The sequence below is a fragment of the Salvia splendens genome, chromosome 14 (genome assembly GCF_004379255.2).
Source record: "Salvia splendens isolate huo1 chromosome 14, SspV2, whole genome shotgun sequence".
Taxonomy (NCBI): Eukaryota; Viridiplantae; Streptophyta; class Magnoliopsida; order Lamiales; family Lamiaceae; genus Salvia; species Salvia splendens.
The window spans coordinates 325,035-341,483 of record NC_056045.1 but is presented as its reverse complement, the minus strand read 5'-3'; the positions used below and the strand labels follow the sequence as shown (position 1 = coordinate 341,483).

At 41.7% G+C, this 16,449-nt stretch overlaps 4 protein-coding genes across 5 annotated transcripts; 2 read left to right on the top strand and 2 right to left on the bottom strand.

The window, feature by feature from the left end:
* The first annotated feature begins 1,554 nt into the window (after window positions 1-1,554).
* Window positions 1,555-5,537, top strand: LOC121765166 (U-box domain-containing protein 44-like). The gene is made up of 3 exons (XM_042161212.1): window positions 1,555-1,895; window positions 2,846-3,406; window positions 3,499-5,537. The coding sequence occupies exons 2-3, from the start codon at window positions 2,852-2,854 to the stop codon at window positions 5,383-5,385; spliced, it is 2,442 nt and encodes an 813-aa protein (XP_042017146.1). The 5' UTR covers window positions 1,555-1,895; window positions 2,846-2,851; the 3' UTR covers window positions 5,386-5,537.
* A 24-nt stretch (window positions 5,538-5,561) lies between these two features.
* On the bottom strand, window positions 5,562-8,475 carry LOC121765167 (F-box/kelch-repeat protein At5g42350-like). Of its 2 annotated transcripts, XM_042161214.1 has the most exons (3): window positions 8,287-8,475; window positions 7,744-7,785; window positions 5,562-7,523 (listed from the first exon to the last, which is right to left on the bottom strand). In XM_042161214.1, exon 3 carries the CDS (start codon window positions 7,425-7,427, stop codon window positions 5,721-5,723), a length of 1,707 nt encoding a protein of 568 aa, XP_042017148.1. In that variant the 5' UTR covers window positions 7,428-7,523; window positions 7,744-7,785; window positions 8,287-8,475; the 3' UTR covers window positions 5,562-5,720. The 2 variants fall into 2 exon arrangements, with proteins under 2 accessions (XP_042017148.1, XP_042017147.1); XM_042161213.1 differs by lacking the exon at window positions 7,744-7,785.
* Window positions 8,476-9,891: 1,416 nt separating this feature from the next.
* LOC121763372 (protein seele-like) lies at window positions 9,892-13,224 on the top strand. Its single transcript, XM_042159380.1, has 9 exons — window positions 9,892-10,050; window positions 10,142-10,168; window positions 10,603-10,682; window positions 10,776-10,848; window positions 11,031-11,085; window positions 12,497-12,548; window positions 12,677-12,701; window positions 12,804-12,895; window positions 12,988-13,224. Exons 1-9 carry the CDS (start codon window positions 9,946-9,948, stop codon window positions 13,034-13,036), a joined length of 558 nt encoding a protein of 185 aa, XP_042015314.1. The 5' UTR covers window positions 9,892-9,945; the 3' UTR covers window positions 13,037-13,224.
* A 174-nt stretch (window positions 13,225-13,398) lies between these two features.
* LOC121765741 (probable protein phosphatase 2C 27) lies at window positions 13,399-16,143 on the bottom strand. Its single transcript, XM_042161952.1, has 4 exons — window positions 15,516-16,143; window positions 14,949-15,143; window positions 14,174-14,379; window positions 13,399-14,096 (listed from the first exon to the last, which is right to left on the bottom strand). Exons 1-4 carry the CDS (start codon window positions 15,705-15,707, stop codon window positions 13,538-13,540), a joined length of 1,152 nt encoding a protein of 383 aa, XP_042017886.1. The 5' UTR covers window positions 15,708-16,143; the 3' UTR covers window positions 13,399-13,537.
* Window positions 16,144-16,449: the final 306 nt, after the last annotated feature.

The following is a 16,449-nucleotide window of genomic DNA, read 5'->3' as shown; positions in this document are numbered from 1 at the left end:
GTAGTGGCCAAATGGAGGACGACTGCAGGAGGATAGCGGAGAAAGCCTTCCCCCAGCCCGGGTTGTATAAGGACTTCACCTACTGGAACTGCTATCTTGTGCTGAACGACTATGAGAAATTCCGAGTAGGTGTCGATGCTGGCTGGCCGAAACGGCAACGATTGAACTATACCGGGGATTTCAGCGGCAGCAGCGGTGGTTCCCACGACCTCCCCGAGACGGACCAGGTGCTCCCCAACCCTCGTTCGTTCGGCCGCCGACCTCGCCCTGTTGGGCAAAAGCGGGCGCAACGGGCGGCGAGGGGGGTCGCCGGGGGTTCCCAGGAGGTCCAGTCGGCATCCCCCTTTGACCGCCAGTCTACAGAGGATCTCAAGTACTTCGCGCGTCAACAAACGCGCCAGATGATGGTGAAGACGTTAGCCGAATGGCGAGCGGCGACGGACCCCCAGGAGAAGAGATTTCTCTTCACATTGCTCGAGAGCATGAATGACGATCTGCGTGGAGGCGACAGCGGCGGTGGCAGCGGAGGCGGCGGTGACAGTGGCGACGGAGGCGGCGGAGGCGGTGGCGACGGAGACGGCGGTGACGGTGGCTACGGCGGCTACGGCGGTGACGGTGGCGACGGCGACGACGGAATCGAGGGAGCCATCGAGTGATTTTTTTTAAGTAATGTACTTTTTTCTTAATGTAATTTTTATTATTAATGTACTTTTTTAAAATTTTAGTACTTTTTAAAATTTATTGTACTTTTTTAAAAATTAAAATAGTATTATTAATGTTTCCCGTATATGTCTCGTAAATTAAATTTCGTATATTGTGTTATTAGTGATGTGGCTATTGATGTGGCTGAGCTATTTATGATATGGCTAGGCTATGGCTGAGCTATTTCTGATGTGGCAGGAGGATTTTTAGTATTGATGATGTGGCAGGAGGAGTTTGTGGCTGAGCTATTGCTGGGCTATCACCACTGTGGATACCCTAATGGTGAGATGGCTGAATTTACGAACTATCAAGGGCAAACAGATTACATTTAACTTTTCATATTCACAAATCAAAGAAAGTAGTACTCCATTATCCAAATGAGTGATGCTAAATGGCCATAACGTGGCCGGCCATAAAAAGTTAATTTAGTCCATTTACATGTATAAAAAAATTAGAATTACCGATATAAACTTATATGTGTGTGAATGGACTTGTGAGTTGATACTTATCTTTGAATTTCATTACGTAAAACACATTAATATCACGAATTACTGTATACGTTGAGCAACAATCAAGAAATGACAGTAGTAATAAGTTGAGCAAAAACTACGAAAGAACAACACTAACATGTTGAGCAACATATAATGAAGATGATATAAAAGTAAAATCAAATAGTATTAAACCAAAAATTTGAAAAAAAAATCAATTTTTTTTATTATTTACTTAATTTATGGCTGGCCATAATGTGGCCGTATAGCATTATTCTATCCAAATTTAGTAAAGAACACATAAACGAAGACAACTAATTTTCCCTCGAAAAGAAACGCATAACTGATTCCGACCACAAAATTCTATTCTCGTGAACTCCAAAATTTGACACTCACAAACACAGAGCTCTATGTTTCTGCTTTCTAAAAAAATGCAGCAGCTGCGAATAATTGACTTCTCATTTCTCAGTCAACACATCATAGTAGTATAGTTCTCCAACAAAACGTTCTTTCTTGTTTCCTTCCTTTCATTTTTCCCCTTAATATTTGTCACACTCTCTTTCCCCATCTCCGCTACTTCCCCCATGATTCAAGGAGTCCAAAGTTTTGATTTTTTGCAATTTGGTTGGATTTTCTCGGACACCCATTTGGAGTTTTTCTGCCCCATCCACCACCAAGTTGTGTTCTTGACATTTTCTATTTGAGGTAATCGATATACCCTCTATTGCAATGTTTAGCTTTTTGGATGCTGATTGAGTGTTCTAGGATTGTGGAGCTTTCTGGGGTAATTTTATTTTATTGAACTGGGAGTTTCTTGATTTTGAGCATTTGTGGTTGGGTTGTTGCTCGATCTCTCTAGGGTTTAGGTCTCAATTTCAGCTTGTTTAGGTGGAGTGGATTGAGAATTCTTGCAATTTTTCTTTGAATTGGTGTTAGAAGCTGAGAATTAGCAATTGTGTGATCACAGTTGTTTGTAAGCATCTTCACTCTTCAGCCTGCAAGTTAGTAAATTAGTAGTACTAGATTTATTTAGATGAAAGCTTAGGTTTTTCTTTCTAGGACTTGTTTTGCTCTTTGTAGGTGATATTTTCTTGTTGTCTAAACGTGGCCGGATCCAGACTATGAACTGAAAATCGAAGTGAAAGGATGTAATGTGAAGTGGCTTTTCATCAAATCTTCACCTTGAGAGTTGTACTAGATGTTGTAGATGAAAACTTAGGTTTGTTATTAGTAGAATTTGCTTCATGTCTTGTATTTGGAATTCGGGGATGATCTAAAGCACGATCACGAGCTCCCCTACAAATATCCTAGCCGGAATAGGAACTAGGGATGCATTTTTTGGATTGAAAATCGAAGTGAGAGCATGTCATAAAGTTGAAGAGGCTTGATTTTAGGACCTTCATTTGCATCATGTGTAACAGATTGTTTTGTTTTATGTAAATCTGCATATATTGTTCAGTTTTGAGTTTAACTTGATGTGGGATTTTCTATGGCTCCTACATGCCTCTTTACATAATTTTCGTGGGTATAAACCCGATAATGAGTTTTGCAGACAGGATATGAGCTACGAACGCGTTGTCTAGATTGGAAAATTGATGTAATGAAATTGAAAATGGCTTGTTTGTTGTGTTGATGATCTTGTTTCCTCTTTCTAGGGTTCTATGGACGGGAACTGGTACGTCAGCTACGAGAAGGGTGTTCAATCAGACGACAGCCACCATTTTGACAGGTTATATCTGGAACCGATCTATGATGCGTTTATATGCCCCTTGACGAAGCAGGTGATGCGGGATCCCGTGACCTTGGAAAACGGGCAGACATTCGAGAGAGAGGCCATTGAGAAATGGTTCAAGGAGTGCAGGGAGAACAGCAGGAAGATGGTGTGCCCGTTAACGCTGAGGGAGTTGAGAAGCACTGAACTGAATCCGAGCATATCATTGAGGAACACAATTGAGGAATGGAATGCAAGGAGCGAGGCAGCTCAGGTCGACATGGCTCGTAGATCCTTATCCCTGTCGACCCCGGAGAGTGATATCATACAGGCTCTGAAATTCATCCAGGGCCTCTGCCTGAAAAGCCACTTGAACAAGCACATGATCCGCCACGAAGAGCTGATACCCATGATTGTTGACATGCTGAAGAGCAGCAGTCAGAGGGTCCGGAGCAAAGCTCTGGAAACGATTCAGATTGTGGTGGAGGACAACGATGATAATAAGGTTGTCGAAGGTTGATACTTGTGCATTTTTAGTTGCCTGCCTCGGTTGGTTTTCTGTTAGCTCGCATCGCTCATAGTGTCGTGGTTTTGCAGGATATAACTGCGGAAGGTGACACGGTAAGAACAGTGGTGAAGTTCCTATCTCACGAGCAGTCGAAAGAGAGAGAAGAAGCTGTTGCTTTGCTGTATGAGCTCTCTAAATCAGAGAGGCTATGTGAGAAGATTGGATCTATTAATGGAGCTATTCTCATTTTGGTAGGTATGGCTAGCAGCAACTCGGAAGACGTCTTGACAGTCGAAAAGGCTGAACAGACACTAGAAAACCTCGCTCGTTGTGAGAACAACGTGCGACAGATGGCCGAATGCGGCAGATTGCAGCCCCTTCTGCACCTGCTACTCGAAGGATCTGTGGAAACCAAACTGTCGATGGCAGCATTGCTCGGTGAGCTGGTGCTGGACAACGAGGTGAAGGTGTTCGTGGCCAGGACAGCCGGTTTCTCGCTGATCAATCTGATGAAGAGTAATGATGTGAAGTCGAGGGAGGCCGCGTTGAAGGCTCTGAACCAGATCTCGTCGGATGACACAAGCGCGAAGGTTCTGATCGAGGCGGATATCCTTCCGCCCCTCGTTCAGGATCTCTTCACTGTCGGGGTCAAGCAGCTTCCGATGCGGCTGAAGGAGATTTCGGCTACGATTCTTGCAAATGTGGTGAACTCGGGCTACCATTTTGACTCGATCGAGGTTGGACCAGACCACCAGAGTCTCGTGTCGGAGGAGGTCATTCATAACCTCCTACATCTCATCAGCAACACTGGCCCTGCGATCGGGTGCAAGCTCCTCGAAGTGCTCGTCGGCCTCACTGCATCGCCCTCCACCGTGCATAGCGTTGTCTCCGCCATCAAAAGCTCCGGTGCTATCATGAGCTTGGTACAGTTTGTCGAGACGCCTCAGCGAGATCTGAGGCTCGCACCGATCAAGCTTCTTCGGAACCTCTCGCCGCACATGGGGCAGGAGCTGGCCGACTGCTTGCACGGCGCGTCTGGGACACTCGGGAGCCTGATCAGGGTGACGTCGGAGAACGTAGGGATAACCGAGGAGCAGGCAGCAGCGGTCGGACTACTAGCCGATCTCCCGGAGAGAGATGCCGGCCTTACGAGGCGGATGCTGGCCGAGGGTGCGTTCGAGCTCTTCATCTCGAGAGTAACAAGGATCCGGCAAGGGGAGACCAGAGGGAGCCGGTTCATGACTCCGTATCTTGAAGGGCTCGTCAAGGTTCTATCAAGGATCACATTCGCCCTATCTGATGAGTCCGGTGCCGCCCGCCCGCTCTGCCGCGAGCACAACCTCGCCGCCCTCTTCATCGACCTCCTCCAAATGAACGGCCTCGACAACGTGCAGATGGTATCGGCTATGGCGTTGGAAAACCTATCGCAAGAGACGAAGAACTTGACGAGGCTGCCGGAGTTTGCCCCTCCCGGCTTCTGTGCCACGATCTTCTCCTGCATGAGCAAGCCTCCGATCATCACCGGGCTCTGCAAGGTCCACCGCGGCACGTGCTCGTTGAGAGAGACGTTCTGCATCCTGGAAGGGCAGGCCGTGGACAAGCTCGCCGCGCTGCTCGACCACACCAACGAGAACGTGGTCGAGGCATCGCTCGCAGCTCTGTGCACCCTGTTGGATGACGAGGTTGACATAGACAATGGCGTGCAGGCGTTGCTCGACGTGGAAGGAGTGAAGCCTATACTCGACGTGCTGGTCGAGAAACGGACGGACAGCCTGAGAAGGAGGGCCGTCTGGGCAGTGGAGCGACTGCTGAGAAACAACGAGATCACCAGCGAAGTATCGGACAGTCCCAACGTCTGCTCAGCGCTCGTGGACGCGTTCCAACACGGAGACTACCTGACCCGACAGATCGCCGAGCGCGCATTGAGGCGTGTAGACAAGATCCCGAACTTCTCAGGAATCTTTGCAAACAAGTAGATACTGTAACTTTTTTTTTCTTTTTTTTTGTATCATTGTTTAAACATTTTTTCCCTTCTCTTTTTTCTTCCCCTTTTTGGAAATAATTCATTGTTGTATTATGGTTACAAATCCTGAATCAATGATTATGCACTAATTTTTTGGATTTATTATCTTGATGTGTAGTAAACATTCAATGATGTGTGGACAAATTACATTAGGACCAACTTACATCCTTGTACAATAATACAAACACAAAAAACAATAAAAAAAAAAGAGAAAACTTGTGACAAAAACTAGCAATCTCATCAGAAAGAATGATTCAGCCACGATTCATTTCTTCAAATTTACCTGAGTTACAAGCGCAGCACAGCCATCGATTTGGTCATGCACGACGAAGCGTCGATGTCACGGGCCGCGTGGTTCCTCGAGACGTGGTTCCAGCCGTTGCCATCGAACATTGTCACAAACTCGAGAACCTGCCCGAAAATCTTGAACATCTCGACTCCGAAGACGAGATCTTCATCGGCCACGAACGCAGCATTCCAGTCCATTGGAGCGTCCGGGTGCACGGAGACCGCCTTCCAAGAATGGTTCGCGAGATCGAGCTCCCAAAGCTTCCGAATCGCCTTGTTCCTCCTCCCGATCTGCCCGTCGCCCTCGCACCACGATACGGAGAGCATAAGGAGGCGGCCCTTGCACGAGACAAGCTTCGGAGTGTACTCGTGTACGCGGGACGGAGTCAGGGTCGTCTGAATCCTGATCCAGTATCCCCGCTCGATGTCGTACCCGGCGAGCCGGTCGCTTTCCGAGTAGACATAGAAGATCCCGTTGCAAACGACGCCGGAGCAAGCCAAACCGAAGTCTAGAGGGATTCTTGGGATATCGGTCCATTTATTTGAAGCAGGGTCGTAGATCTCACCCGAATCGAGCGGCTCGTCCCACGATCCGAGACCCCCTACGGCGATGAGAACAAATTTTCGACCTTCTTTACTGCGCCGAACATTCTCCAGCTTTTGCTGTACGTGCGGCTTGACACTGTGGAATGACGCGGAGCTCTCATTTTCGTCTTGAGAGCTCCTCGTCTGGCGTCTAACTGAAAGCCGGTGAGGATCCTCGTAAACATCCGACACACCACCAACTCTCGACCTGTGGAAACGTCTCTCCGGCTGAGCTACCTGGTTTCTGATTATCAAACAATTCGGTTTAACCTCCGAGATCCCGAGAACCGGAGATGAACGAGGGTGGTTCATGGACGCAACTTTACGGGATGATTTACTTAACGGGTTGAACAATATCACGCTCCTATGTGTCTTGAACGAGCTGCGATCCACCCTACCGGAATTGGCGAGGCTCGAACGACCCCCAACTATGTAAATATTGTCGAGGATACTCGAGACAGAGAACAGAAACCTCCCCTTGAGAGCAGGCGAATCGATCTTGTGCCATTCCTTTAGGGAAACATCCAACGCGTGCACCTCTCCCATACAGAATCCGTCTTTAACAATGCCAAACAGAAACAACCACGGACTCTCGAACGAGCACTCCCTCCTCGTCTGCATGAACCTACGAGTCGTTGTCAAGCTCCTCCACTTCTTGCAGACAAGACGCGCGTTCATGAGACTTCTCAACGGGAGCCTAACCAAGCACATCTCCAGAACATCGTCCGGGAGGTGAGCGTTCAAGCTATCCCTCTCTTGAGATTTCAAGAGCCTCCGGTTGTTCTTCCTCCACAGCTTCTCTTTCCTACCATATGAAAAGCAATCGACTGTTGCTTCCTCGTTTCCACACATTGCAATGTATCCCTTTCCTTCATCACTCCCACTCGACCACCTCCTACACCCTGTCTCCCCAAATTCTTCGCCCGTGTCAGCGCCTACTTTGCACCCTCCAACTCTACCGTAGAGAGTCAGGCAACTCAACGACACCCCAGCTGCATCACCCTCCACACAACCCTCGCTTCTGTTTCCCATTCTTTTCCATTTCTGGCTCATACTTCTAACTAGACGTTTGGACACGCTCAAAGACTCGCGTTCCTGATCAATCAGTTCTCCCGAGGCCATTGTAAGACGGTTTTGTCAAATACCGGATCACTAAGTTCTCCTGGGGTCTACCTCAAAGCAATCGAGGTACCACTAGTTTCGTCCTTGTTCATCGACCTACATTACAACACGAAATAACATTTAACTACAGTTCCAAGGATCAACGGAATACGAACATCAACAGGAATAACATACCAAAGTGGTATGTACATAAAAATAATCAGGACACAGATTTGCAGTCTGAAAAGCATCAGACTTTTGATTCCAGATGGAATATCAATAATCAAGAATCAAGAACTTGCAAATATAGTTTATTTGAAGTAAGAAGATAACTCACTATTCCTTCATCCATTAGCTGATAAGAGATATTTCTTTGACACTGAGACATTAAAATTCAAGAATTACACAGAGCTAAGACAAAATTTAGGATCAAATCAAGCACTACTATGTTTGAATTAAGACAATAAACATGAATGAAATTCTACTTGGGAGTTTGATCATGACTGGCTTTGTGCATTTTAAGTTTGATGAAGAAAATGCAAATAATTACAATATCCCATATATGAATAGTTAAAAAAAGTTCTGAGAAAATTGTCCAAGAACACCAAAAATTAGTTTGGAAAGTAGAAATGCCATTTGCCCCTAATTGTTTCCACTACCAAACAGAATTTTTTTTGTCTCCATATGATATTATCCCAATTTCAAACTAAAATACACAGAGACAAAAATTAGAGCTACAATACCGCAATCAAGAACGAGATAACCATCTTAAATATGAACAAGAAAATAAGTAGAAAAACAGCAACATCACCACCTCAAAAAACACAGAGAGAGAAAGCAGAGAAAAATGGAAAATAAAAATAAAAAATAAAAAACAGACCTTGGAAATTGAAAGGAGCTAAATTTTCAGAGCCCAATTCAAGATTCAGTCAGAAAAGAAAAGGGTCTCCCCCATTCAGATCCAATCTGTGCAAAAGCTCAAATCTTTCTGAAGTTTGAGCATATTAAAAATAGAGCATTTATGGTAGTGACTGTCCATTACAGAATTAAGAAGAGAAATATAAAAAACATTATGTTAGATGATGGGAATTTTCTTTTATTTTAAATTGTGTTAGTTGGGAATGAAAAACTTTCAGTAAAGTGACATTGATGGCTCGACCAAACCAGATCAAATGATGATTGCTGAAATTGACACTTATTTTTTTGTATTTATTCCATTCATTCATATAATAATGTGAAAGATCTATGTATTATTCAACTTCAATTCTTCTGTTTTGGCTTTTGTGGTTTCTTGATTTGTTTCTTTTTTCCATTTTCTCCTTTTCTTGTTAGGTGCGGTGCTCAAGGCTTAAATTACTCCTACTTTCTATGGTGATTTTTGTATTTAGAAGTGGAATTAGGAAATTATTAATTCAATTAAATGCGAGGAAAGTATTTGACACTTAAATTTATTGCAATTTGACTACAGTGAAATATATACACTGGTTTAAAATTTAAATATCATTACAGTTTCATTTATAAGTGTTTGAATCAAAAGTCTCTGTTCGTGGTGTTTGACTGTTTCTAAAGATTTAAAAATCTATTCGAATACTTTTTTTTTAGATGAAAGATAGAAATTTCTTAACTACAAATCATAGTATTCTACAAGTATATTCTACTATTTACAATCTAATTAACGTGACGAAAAAATTTAGTATCTTTAACTAAATAACATTAGTATGAATAAAATACACAGCCAATACAAATTTTTAACTTCCAAATGTAATTTTGTAAAATAAAAATGACTTGATTAGATTAGTGACAACTATTCTACTAATGAATAATGATGGGTTGTCACTTTGTTGTATCCTCCTTTTCTCTTTTCGTGAATTTTATACAGTGGTAATTAATTGACTAAGTGAGAGAGTAAATTATGATTAGTAGACTATAATTCCCTCCACGTGTAGTGTAATGATAGGGCGTGATGCTCGCCGTCAATAAGGAAAAGCCCATTCTATTATATAATCAAATACTAGTAGTACTATATACATATGGCCCCAAATATTTGAATTTTATAATATTTTAATCATGAGATCATCAATTTATTAATTAGTAATACGATTCAAATTATGATGTTTAATTTGAATTGCTAATAATCACGAGCATAACGCTTCCATTCATTTGGTCAAGGAGGAAAATATGTCTATGATATCCCAACTTCTACAATTTTGATTAATAATTTAATATGGTTGATTTTGGAAGCTAATTAAATGCATTGTATTTAACCCCACATTTGTACTTCTAAAGCATATTTAGAAAATAAAATTATACTACAATCAAGGGCTATACATTGATACGTATATGGATATGGGCCGAGCCCATATATTTGAACCTCAAATCCAAATGAATTATTTAATCCCACATAGGAAAAGAACTTACCAAGTGGCACGATCTTATTGGATGCAACACCACACTCATATGATGTCGTGGCACTAATGCATTTTATTTTTGTATTCAATCAGTGTAGAGATCAATCGGCAGAAGATAATTCAGAGCAAAAATGGCGAATTTCAACATGAATTCAGTCCTGTTAATCACTATTTCGATTTTCGCAGCTGCAGCTTATGGAATTGACGATAAATGCGCCGCCTGCAATGCAATTGCTGTGTGTAACTCTTTTTTTGTGCTTTAAATCTAAAAATTTCAGTTGTTTTTTTGGTTGTTAATTTTGTTGTGTTGTTGTTGTTGTCTTGCAGATGGAGCTGGAGCGCGGACTCTCAAATGTAAGTTTCTGCATAATCGTTTTCTGAGTAGTTATGTTTTCAATTTGGTTCTAATCATGCGGCATTCAGTTTCAAGTAACTGAATGTTAAACTTATGAGAACTGAAGTTGTGAGGTTAATGTTACGGCTGGATGGATAAAATAGTGAATTTTCAACTGAATCTTTGTGACTTGTTAGTGTGAAAGTTGAATTTGTTCATAATAGATTTGTTGTTTTTGAGATGAGGGTTGCATATGTGACAATGTGCGGAGATGTATTGAAGAACTCGAAGTTAGATTAAAAAATACTCTACTAGGAGGCTGATTAGAGCTACAGTAGCTGCATTTTTGTTTTTGCAATGTTGTATCGGCTATTTCACTTGAAATTGTATTTGCAGCGATGATAGTTCTCACAAGGAACTGCTTTGATGTAAAACTGATTCGTTTTGTGTGCAGGAAAAACCGAGAAACCATTTGGACATGAGACACCGTTTGGACTCTAAAGGTCAGCGACAAGGGAAGCTAATAGATTACAGGTATTATGGGTAATGGAGCTCTTCTAATTCATGGTGGCTCCTTGTGTATAGTCTCTAATGCTCAAATTTATTGCTTCCTCATTTTTCTCCCAGAGTCAGCGAGTTGAGAGTTGTTGAACTTCTTGATGGACTCTGCGAAAACATGCAGGATTATACTCTGGAGAAGGTACACACCCCTTCTTCCCCTTCCTCTTGAAATGCCACAATATAATCTACAAATTCAAACCAAAACTTTTGGTGCGATCTTATTGATAATGATCTTAAGATTTCATGGAAGATGTAAAATCGATAGTCTATTATGTCATGCCATTACTCTGATGTTAATTTTTGTGTTTGCTTTACTGGCAGGTGGATTCAAGCAGACAATGGATCAAGGTTAAGGACTGGGATAACCTTAAGACCAGTATGTACGCAACCTTCATTTGACAAATCCACATTTAATTCATTTTGCCAACTCATTATGCCTTTGTAACTGTGTCTTTGAATTGCATAAGTCCACACTCCACACTGGCTGAACATGTAGACTCTAGCCAGATATCCGACAATTTGAGTTTCAGTAGTAGTAACTTGTCAGTTATGTAGAAGGTTTAAAAAAACTTTGGAAAAACTTACCTCTAAGCAAAGTAAAACACTTGTGATGTATGATTGTATGTTTTTGGTAAAGTTCTTTGTCATGTTATTATTTTAATTGATAGAAAGGGCAGACCCCAGATCCACACAATACATTAATACATGCTCAGCTTAGCTTGAATGATTCATGGTCAACGCTGTTCTGAACTCCAAGATTAATAACTGAACTGATAATCATTTTCTTAATGCTAAGTCGAGGACCTACGTCCTACTATGAATCCGATAATGAAAGCGTTATTATCTTTTGTGATCCACTGAAGCCTTCTCCTTCCTCTCATTTTTTTTCTTTCACTGTGCACAGAGGCCACATGGAATATATACTAAAAGCCTGGGAACTTGGAAAATAAATATGGTACTTTAATTATGTTATACTTTTACCACTTGTTGCCAAAGATTGACTGCTTATTTGAAGCAAGCATGGTAACTGGAATCCCATCTGGAGATCATATGGATATGCGAATGCTATTAGAGAATCTGTGACTATGTTAACTTACATATCAGACTACTATGATTGGTCTAGAAACAAACCAAATTGATGCTTCCAAGTTCCAACATAGCCAGTAGATGTCAAATTAGATTTAGGAAATATTTTGGACACTCTGCAGAAAACTAAGAATAAGAGAGATGCATGTGATAGATGGTAAGAATCAGTTGAATCGTATTAAAGAAAAATGGTTGTTCTTTTGATTTAGAAATCAGAGAAAACTCATTTAATATGAGTTGTTTTGTCGAACAAGAACATAAAATTTTAGCCTGCTAATCTATTCTAAATTGTAGATCCCCAAATCATTGGTTATGGTCATCTCCAGAAACAAACTACTTATGTGGTACCAAAACTCATTGAACTTGATTGACGTAGTCTGACTTGGTTTATCAGAATGGAGAAAAATGAGAGCATGACATGACTTGGTTTTTAGTGGAGTTTTGTGCATTAAAGGAATTAGTAGGAGAGAGGAGTAGAGATATTTACTTGATGTGGGTCCGTGGTGATGGCCTTGCACTTTACTTGGAAGAAATTTAGCCAACTTGATGTTCGATATTCATGATTCAACCTTCATTGTTTCTTATCATTCACTAGGCTGAAATTGCATTTCATAACCCTCTTTCAGTTTTGTTGTTAGTATAGCACTAAGGTTCCCATAATTTTCTGACAAATATCTTGTTCTTCAATATTTCTATGATAGATAAACAAGAAGCTCGTGCATATTCAAAAGACATTTCATCTTTCTGTGGAAGGTAAAGACATGTGCTTGTTCAAAGTTTGGATGTCAGGCACGATCTTTATATTTTCCCATTGTCCGGGATCACATAAAGCTCAAGCTTGGTTAATAATGTCTGCTTTTTCTTTTCTTTTTCTTACATAGGTTACTAGAAGAAACTGAAGATGAGGTGAATCTTTATCCTAACATCCCTTTCTACTTATGTGCGTGTGTTCTCTCTGCCTTTCTTAAAGAAATTTTTCACTGATAGCATACATATTTTCTGAAACAGCTTTCAGAGAGGATAAAGAAAGGATCTGTTAACGCCGGAGAAGTAAGCAGGGTCCTCTGCCAAGACATCGGCAGATATTGTAGTCAGACAAGGTAATTCTTTATATCCAAATCATATATTTTCATGATACACGACTATATACATGTTTTTGCTCGGACTTTCAGCTGACAGTCTCTATTATCAGTGGCAATAGGGAAACGATGGAAGATGAAACCGGCAACGAAGAACTCTAGGAACTGCGTGAGGTGGCTCTGCGAAACCGGGCGTTTTGGTAGAAGAAACTACGAGGCTTCAGAGGCTGTGAATTTCTCACCTCCAAATTGCCTTGTTTTACTTTGTTGTTCTGAATTCATGTGATCAAATTTAACTGTCACTTACACTTAACACTTGAAAAGAAATATATTATCATTATCTTGTTATATTTTTCAAGTCTTGATAAAAGTAGATTTAGATTTGATTGTTTTAGGATATGTTATTAAATCTATAGTGAATAAAATAAGTAAACTTAATTAATAACAATAAAAAATTTATAACCAATAAATATATATGATGACTAAGATAAATTTGATCGATCTAGGAAAACATGGCGATAAGCTAAGGTACAACAGGAGAAATCATCTTTTACCAGCTAAAAAAATAGTGGTTAAACTCATCCCATTAATACAACACTTCAGTGGCAGAAATTGTCCAAGGAACTAAAACCCCATGAATCAATCACCCAAACTCCATTTCACTCACAAGTTGCCTTCCAGAGCTCCCTTTAGAAGATTCAGCCCTTCTGCCGATATACTCCGCCGCACTCGGGAGGGGGCGATCTCAATCCGGGGAGGCGGGTCGGGTGAGAAGCATATAACAACGACAGTCAGGTTATCACACGTGTCTCGTTTCAGCGCTTCCCGGACCAGTTCCCTCGAGCACTGCTCGGGATCGTTGTGTAGCATCAGCTCTTTCCGGGCCATCGAGACCGCACACTGGCTGCTCATCACCTCCCACAGGCCGTCACACCCTAGGATCAAGAACTCATCGTCTTCCCCAAGCAGCATGTCCTGCAGCTCCGGCTCTGCGCTCAATGGAGAGGCCGACCCTTTCGGCCTTTTCATGTGCCAGTCGCCCAAGGCGCGCGACACGGAAAGCTGGCCGTTGAGGTAGCCATCGTATATAGCTCCGCCTAGCTTCTCGATTCTAATTTTTTCGGATTTGCAGTTGGGCTTGTGGTCTTTCGAGATTTCAATGGCCCTACCGCGTTTGCCCAGCACAGCTCGACAATCTCCCGCATTGGCAACTATCAGTTTTCTGCAAATGGAACAAAACCTTACAACTCTGCAGTCGATTTATACACAACCATACACGAACTAGGTAGTTTATCTTACCTCCCGGATATGAACGCAGTCAACACCGTGGTGCCAGACGATATGTCGAGGGAACTATCATCAGAAAATGCATAATCTGTTCTGAGGAACGCGCTCTTGATTGCTTTTTCCAGACAAACAGGGAAGAACGGATCTTCAACGATGAATTTAAGAAGCTTCTCCCTGACGAAGAATGCAGCGTCTATACCTCCATGGCCATCAAATACCTGCTTCGCATAAAATGTGACCAATAATTAAAGAAACCTAGATTGAAAGAACAGAGGTTAAAAGAGTGTTAATGCTCCATGAGAGCACTTCACCTGTCGAAGATACTCAAACATCACAATCTAAAGAAGGATAGTTAAAATTAGGGGGGAAACTACATCATGTCTGATCCCAAATGCCTACTATGAAATATAGAACTCAGTAATCATATAAAACTAAGAGGATCAGACAAGATGAGACGAGACGAGACAGACAAGACGACATAATCAACCTCAAGGCATCATACTAATGATCCACAGTCTAAAGGACACTTGGAATTAGGTGGGAAACTGAATAAGGTTGTCCTTAACAAACAAATAGTAGTTCAAGCCATAGTCGATACACACATGAATACATGATATGGACCCGACACGTAATTCCCCTAACAAATGTCCATGTAATGCCAAATCGTTGTCTCAATACTAAAGCAACCATACGGTCTAGTCTATGTCACACAATAGGTTCTAGGCCGCCATGGGTTTACTGCAATCTGAAGTTAGTTAATACGCTCTTCATTTCAGTTTCCACTTACCCCGTAAAAAGCTCCAGGCGAAGGGATATCTGCAACTTCGCCTAAATACTGAGGCAAGTCATCTATGCAGATATGTAAATCCTCCATAGATGGCTTCGTTCCTTTCTCAGCGCAGCTTCCAGACCGAAGAACTGGTAGGAAGCTCGATTTTATCTCTGGAGGTGATTTCATTCCAATCCCTCCAAGATTAAGATCCTGATAGGTAAAGATACATAGAATATGTAAGCACTCATCACACATGAAACGAATAGCCAACATTTTTCATGAAGAGTTTAACATGAAAGTCATCAAAATATTCCATACTTCATAACATCGACCACACACCCTCGTTATTGCTAATGTTGAGGTAAGCGTAGATGCCTCTCCGAATCCCAGTTATATACACATGATACAGAACTACAATATCCAGCCATAAACCAAAGTACCAATATATACGAACCAAGTATGGAATGTCGACTAAATTAGGCATCTGTCAACTCATAATAACTCGCCACAATCCTTCATAAGTAAACACACAAGCACATGATAAAGTAGCTGTTGCATCAGATCACAGAAATGAGTATTTACCATCAAATTTGCAGGAGACACAAACGCAGCAGTGTTCATCGAATGGCGTGGTGGTTTACGATTCAGCATTTGCTTCGACTCATTCTCATTTTCCAAAGTTTCGTCTTTCACCACAGAAACCTCACCACTATCCTCACTACAAACACCTCCTAGATCACTAAATTGAGGAGAATTATCACTATCACCAGCCATATTCCTCCCAAGACATTAAACAAGATCAACCCTTCTTTTTGACTAAATAATGAGCATCAACCGTTCACAATACACTCATCAATTCAAACCACACCTTCAAGTTCCTAAGTTAAAATGTATCAATTCGTCAACTAAATTAAGCATTAGATCAGAATCCAAAATGCCCCCAAAAATTGGAAGCAAAATTCAATAAAGCAAACTTCAGACTAATAGATCATGCATAATCCTCTTTATAAGAAAAACAAAAAATCCAATTGATTCAAATACATGCATTCCTCCAACTTAAATAATAATCAACTCATCTTCCCCAAACACAGAGAATGAAAAAATTTAGTAAAAAACGAAGATTTCAACGAATTAAAAAGGGAAAAATGGATTCGTACGGTCGACAAGGGAAAGAGAAGGATGAAAATTGGGCGAAAATTGAGAGAAAAAGGAAGCTCAGAAATGGAGGAGAGATTTTGTTCTTGCGGTTGGTGACCGGCGATTGCAGGTAAGCGGCTTTCGCTTTACCGGAACGTGGCAATTTTATGTTGGTTAGTTGGTGGGGTGGAATCCCAGCCGTTGGATTGCGCGGGTAGGAAGAGCGCAACGGCCAGGAATGATGGAATATATCTGCCGTTTGCGGTTTTGTGAGGGTAGTTCGTTGGCGGCCGTTAGAGCACCCCAATGGTAATAGGTCAGTCATAAGTCAGTCACAAACTCCTCCTGCCATATTATTAGCACTAAAAACTCATCATGC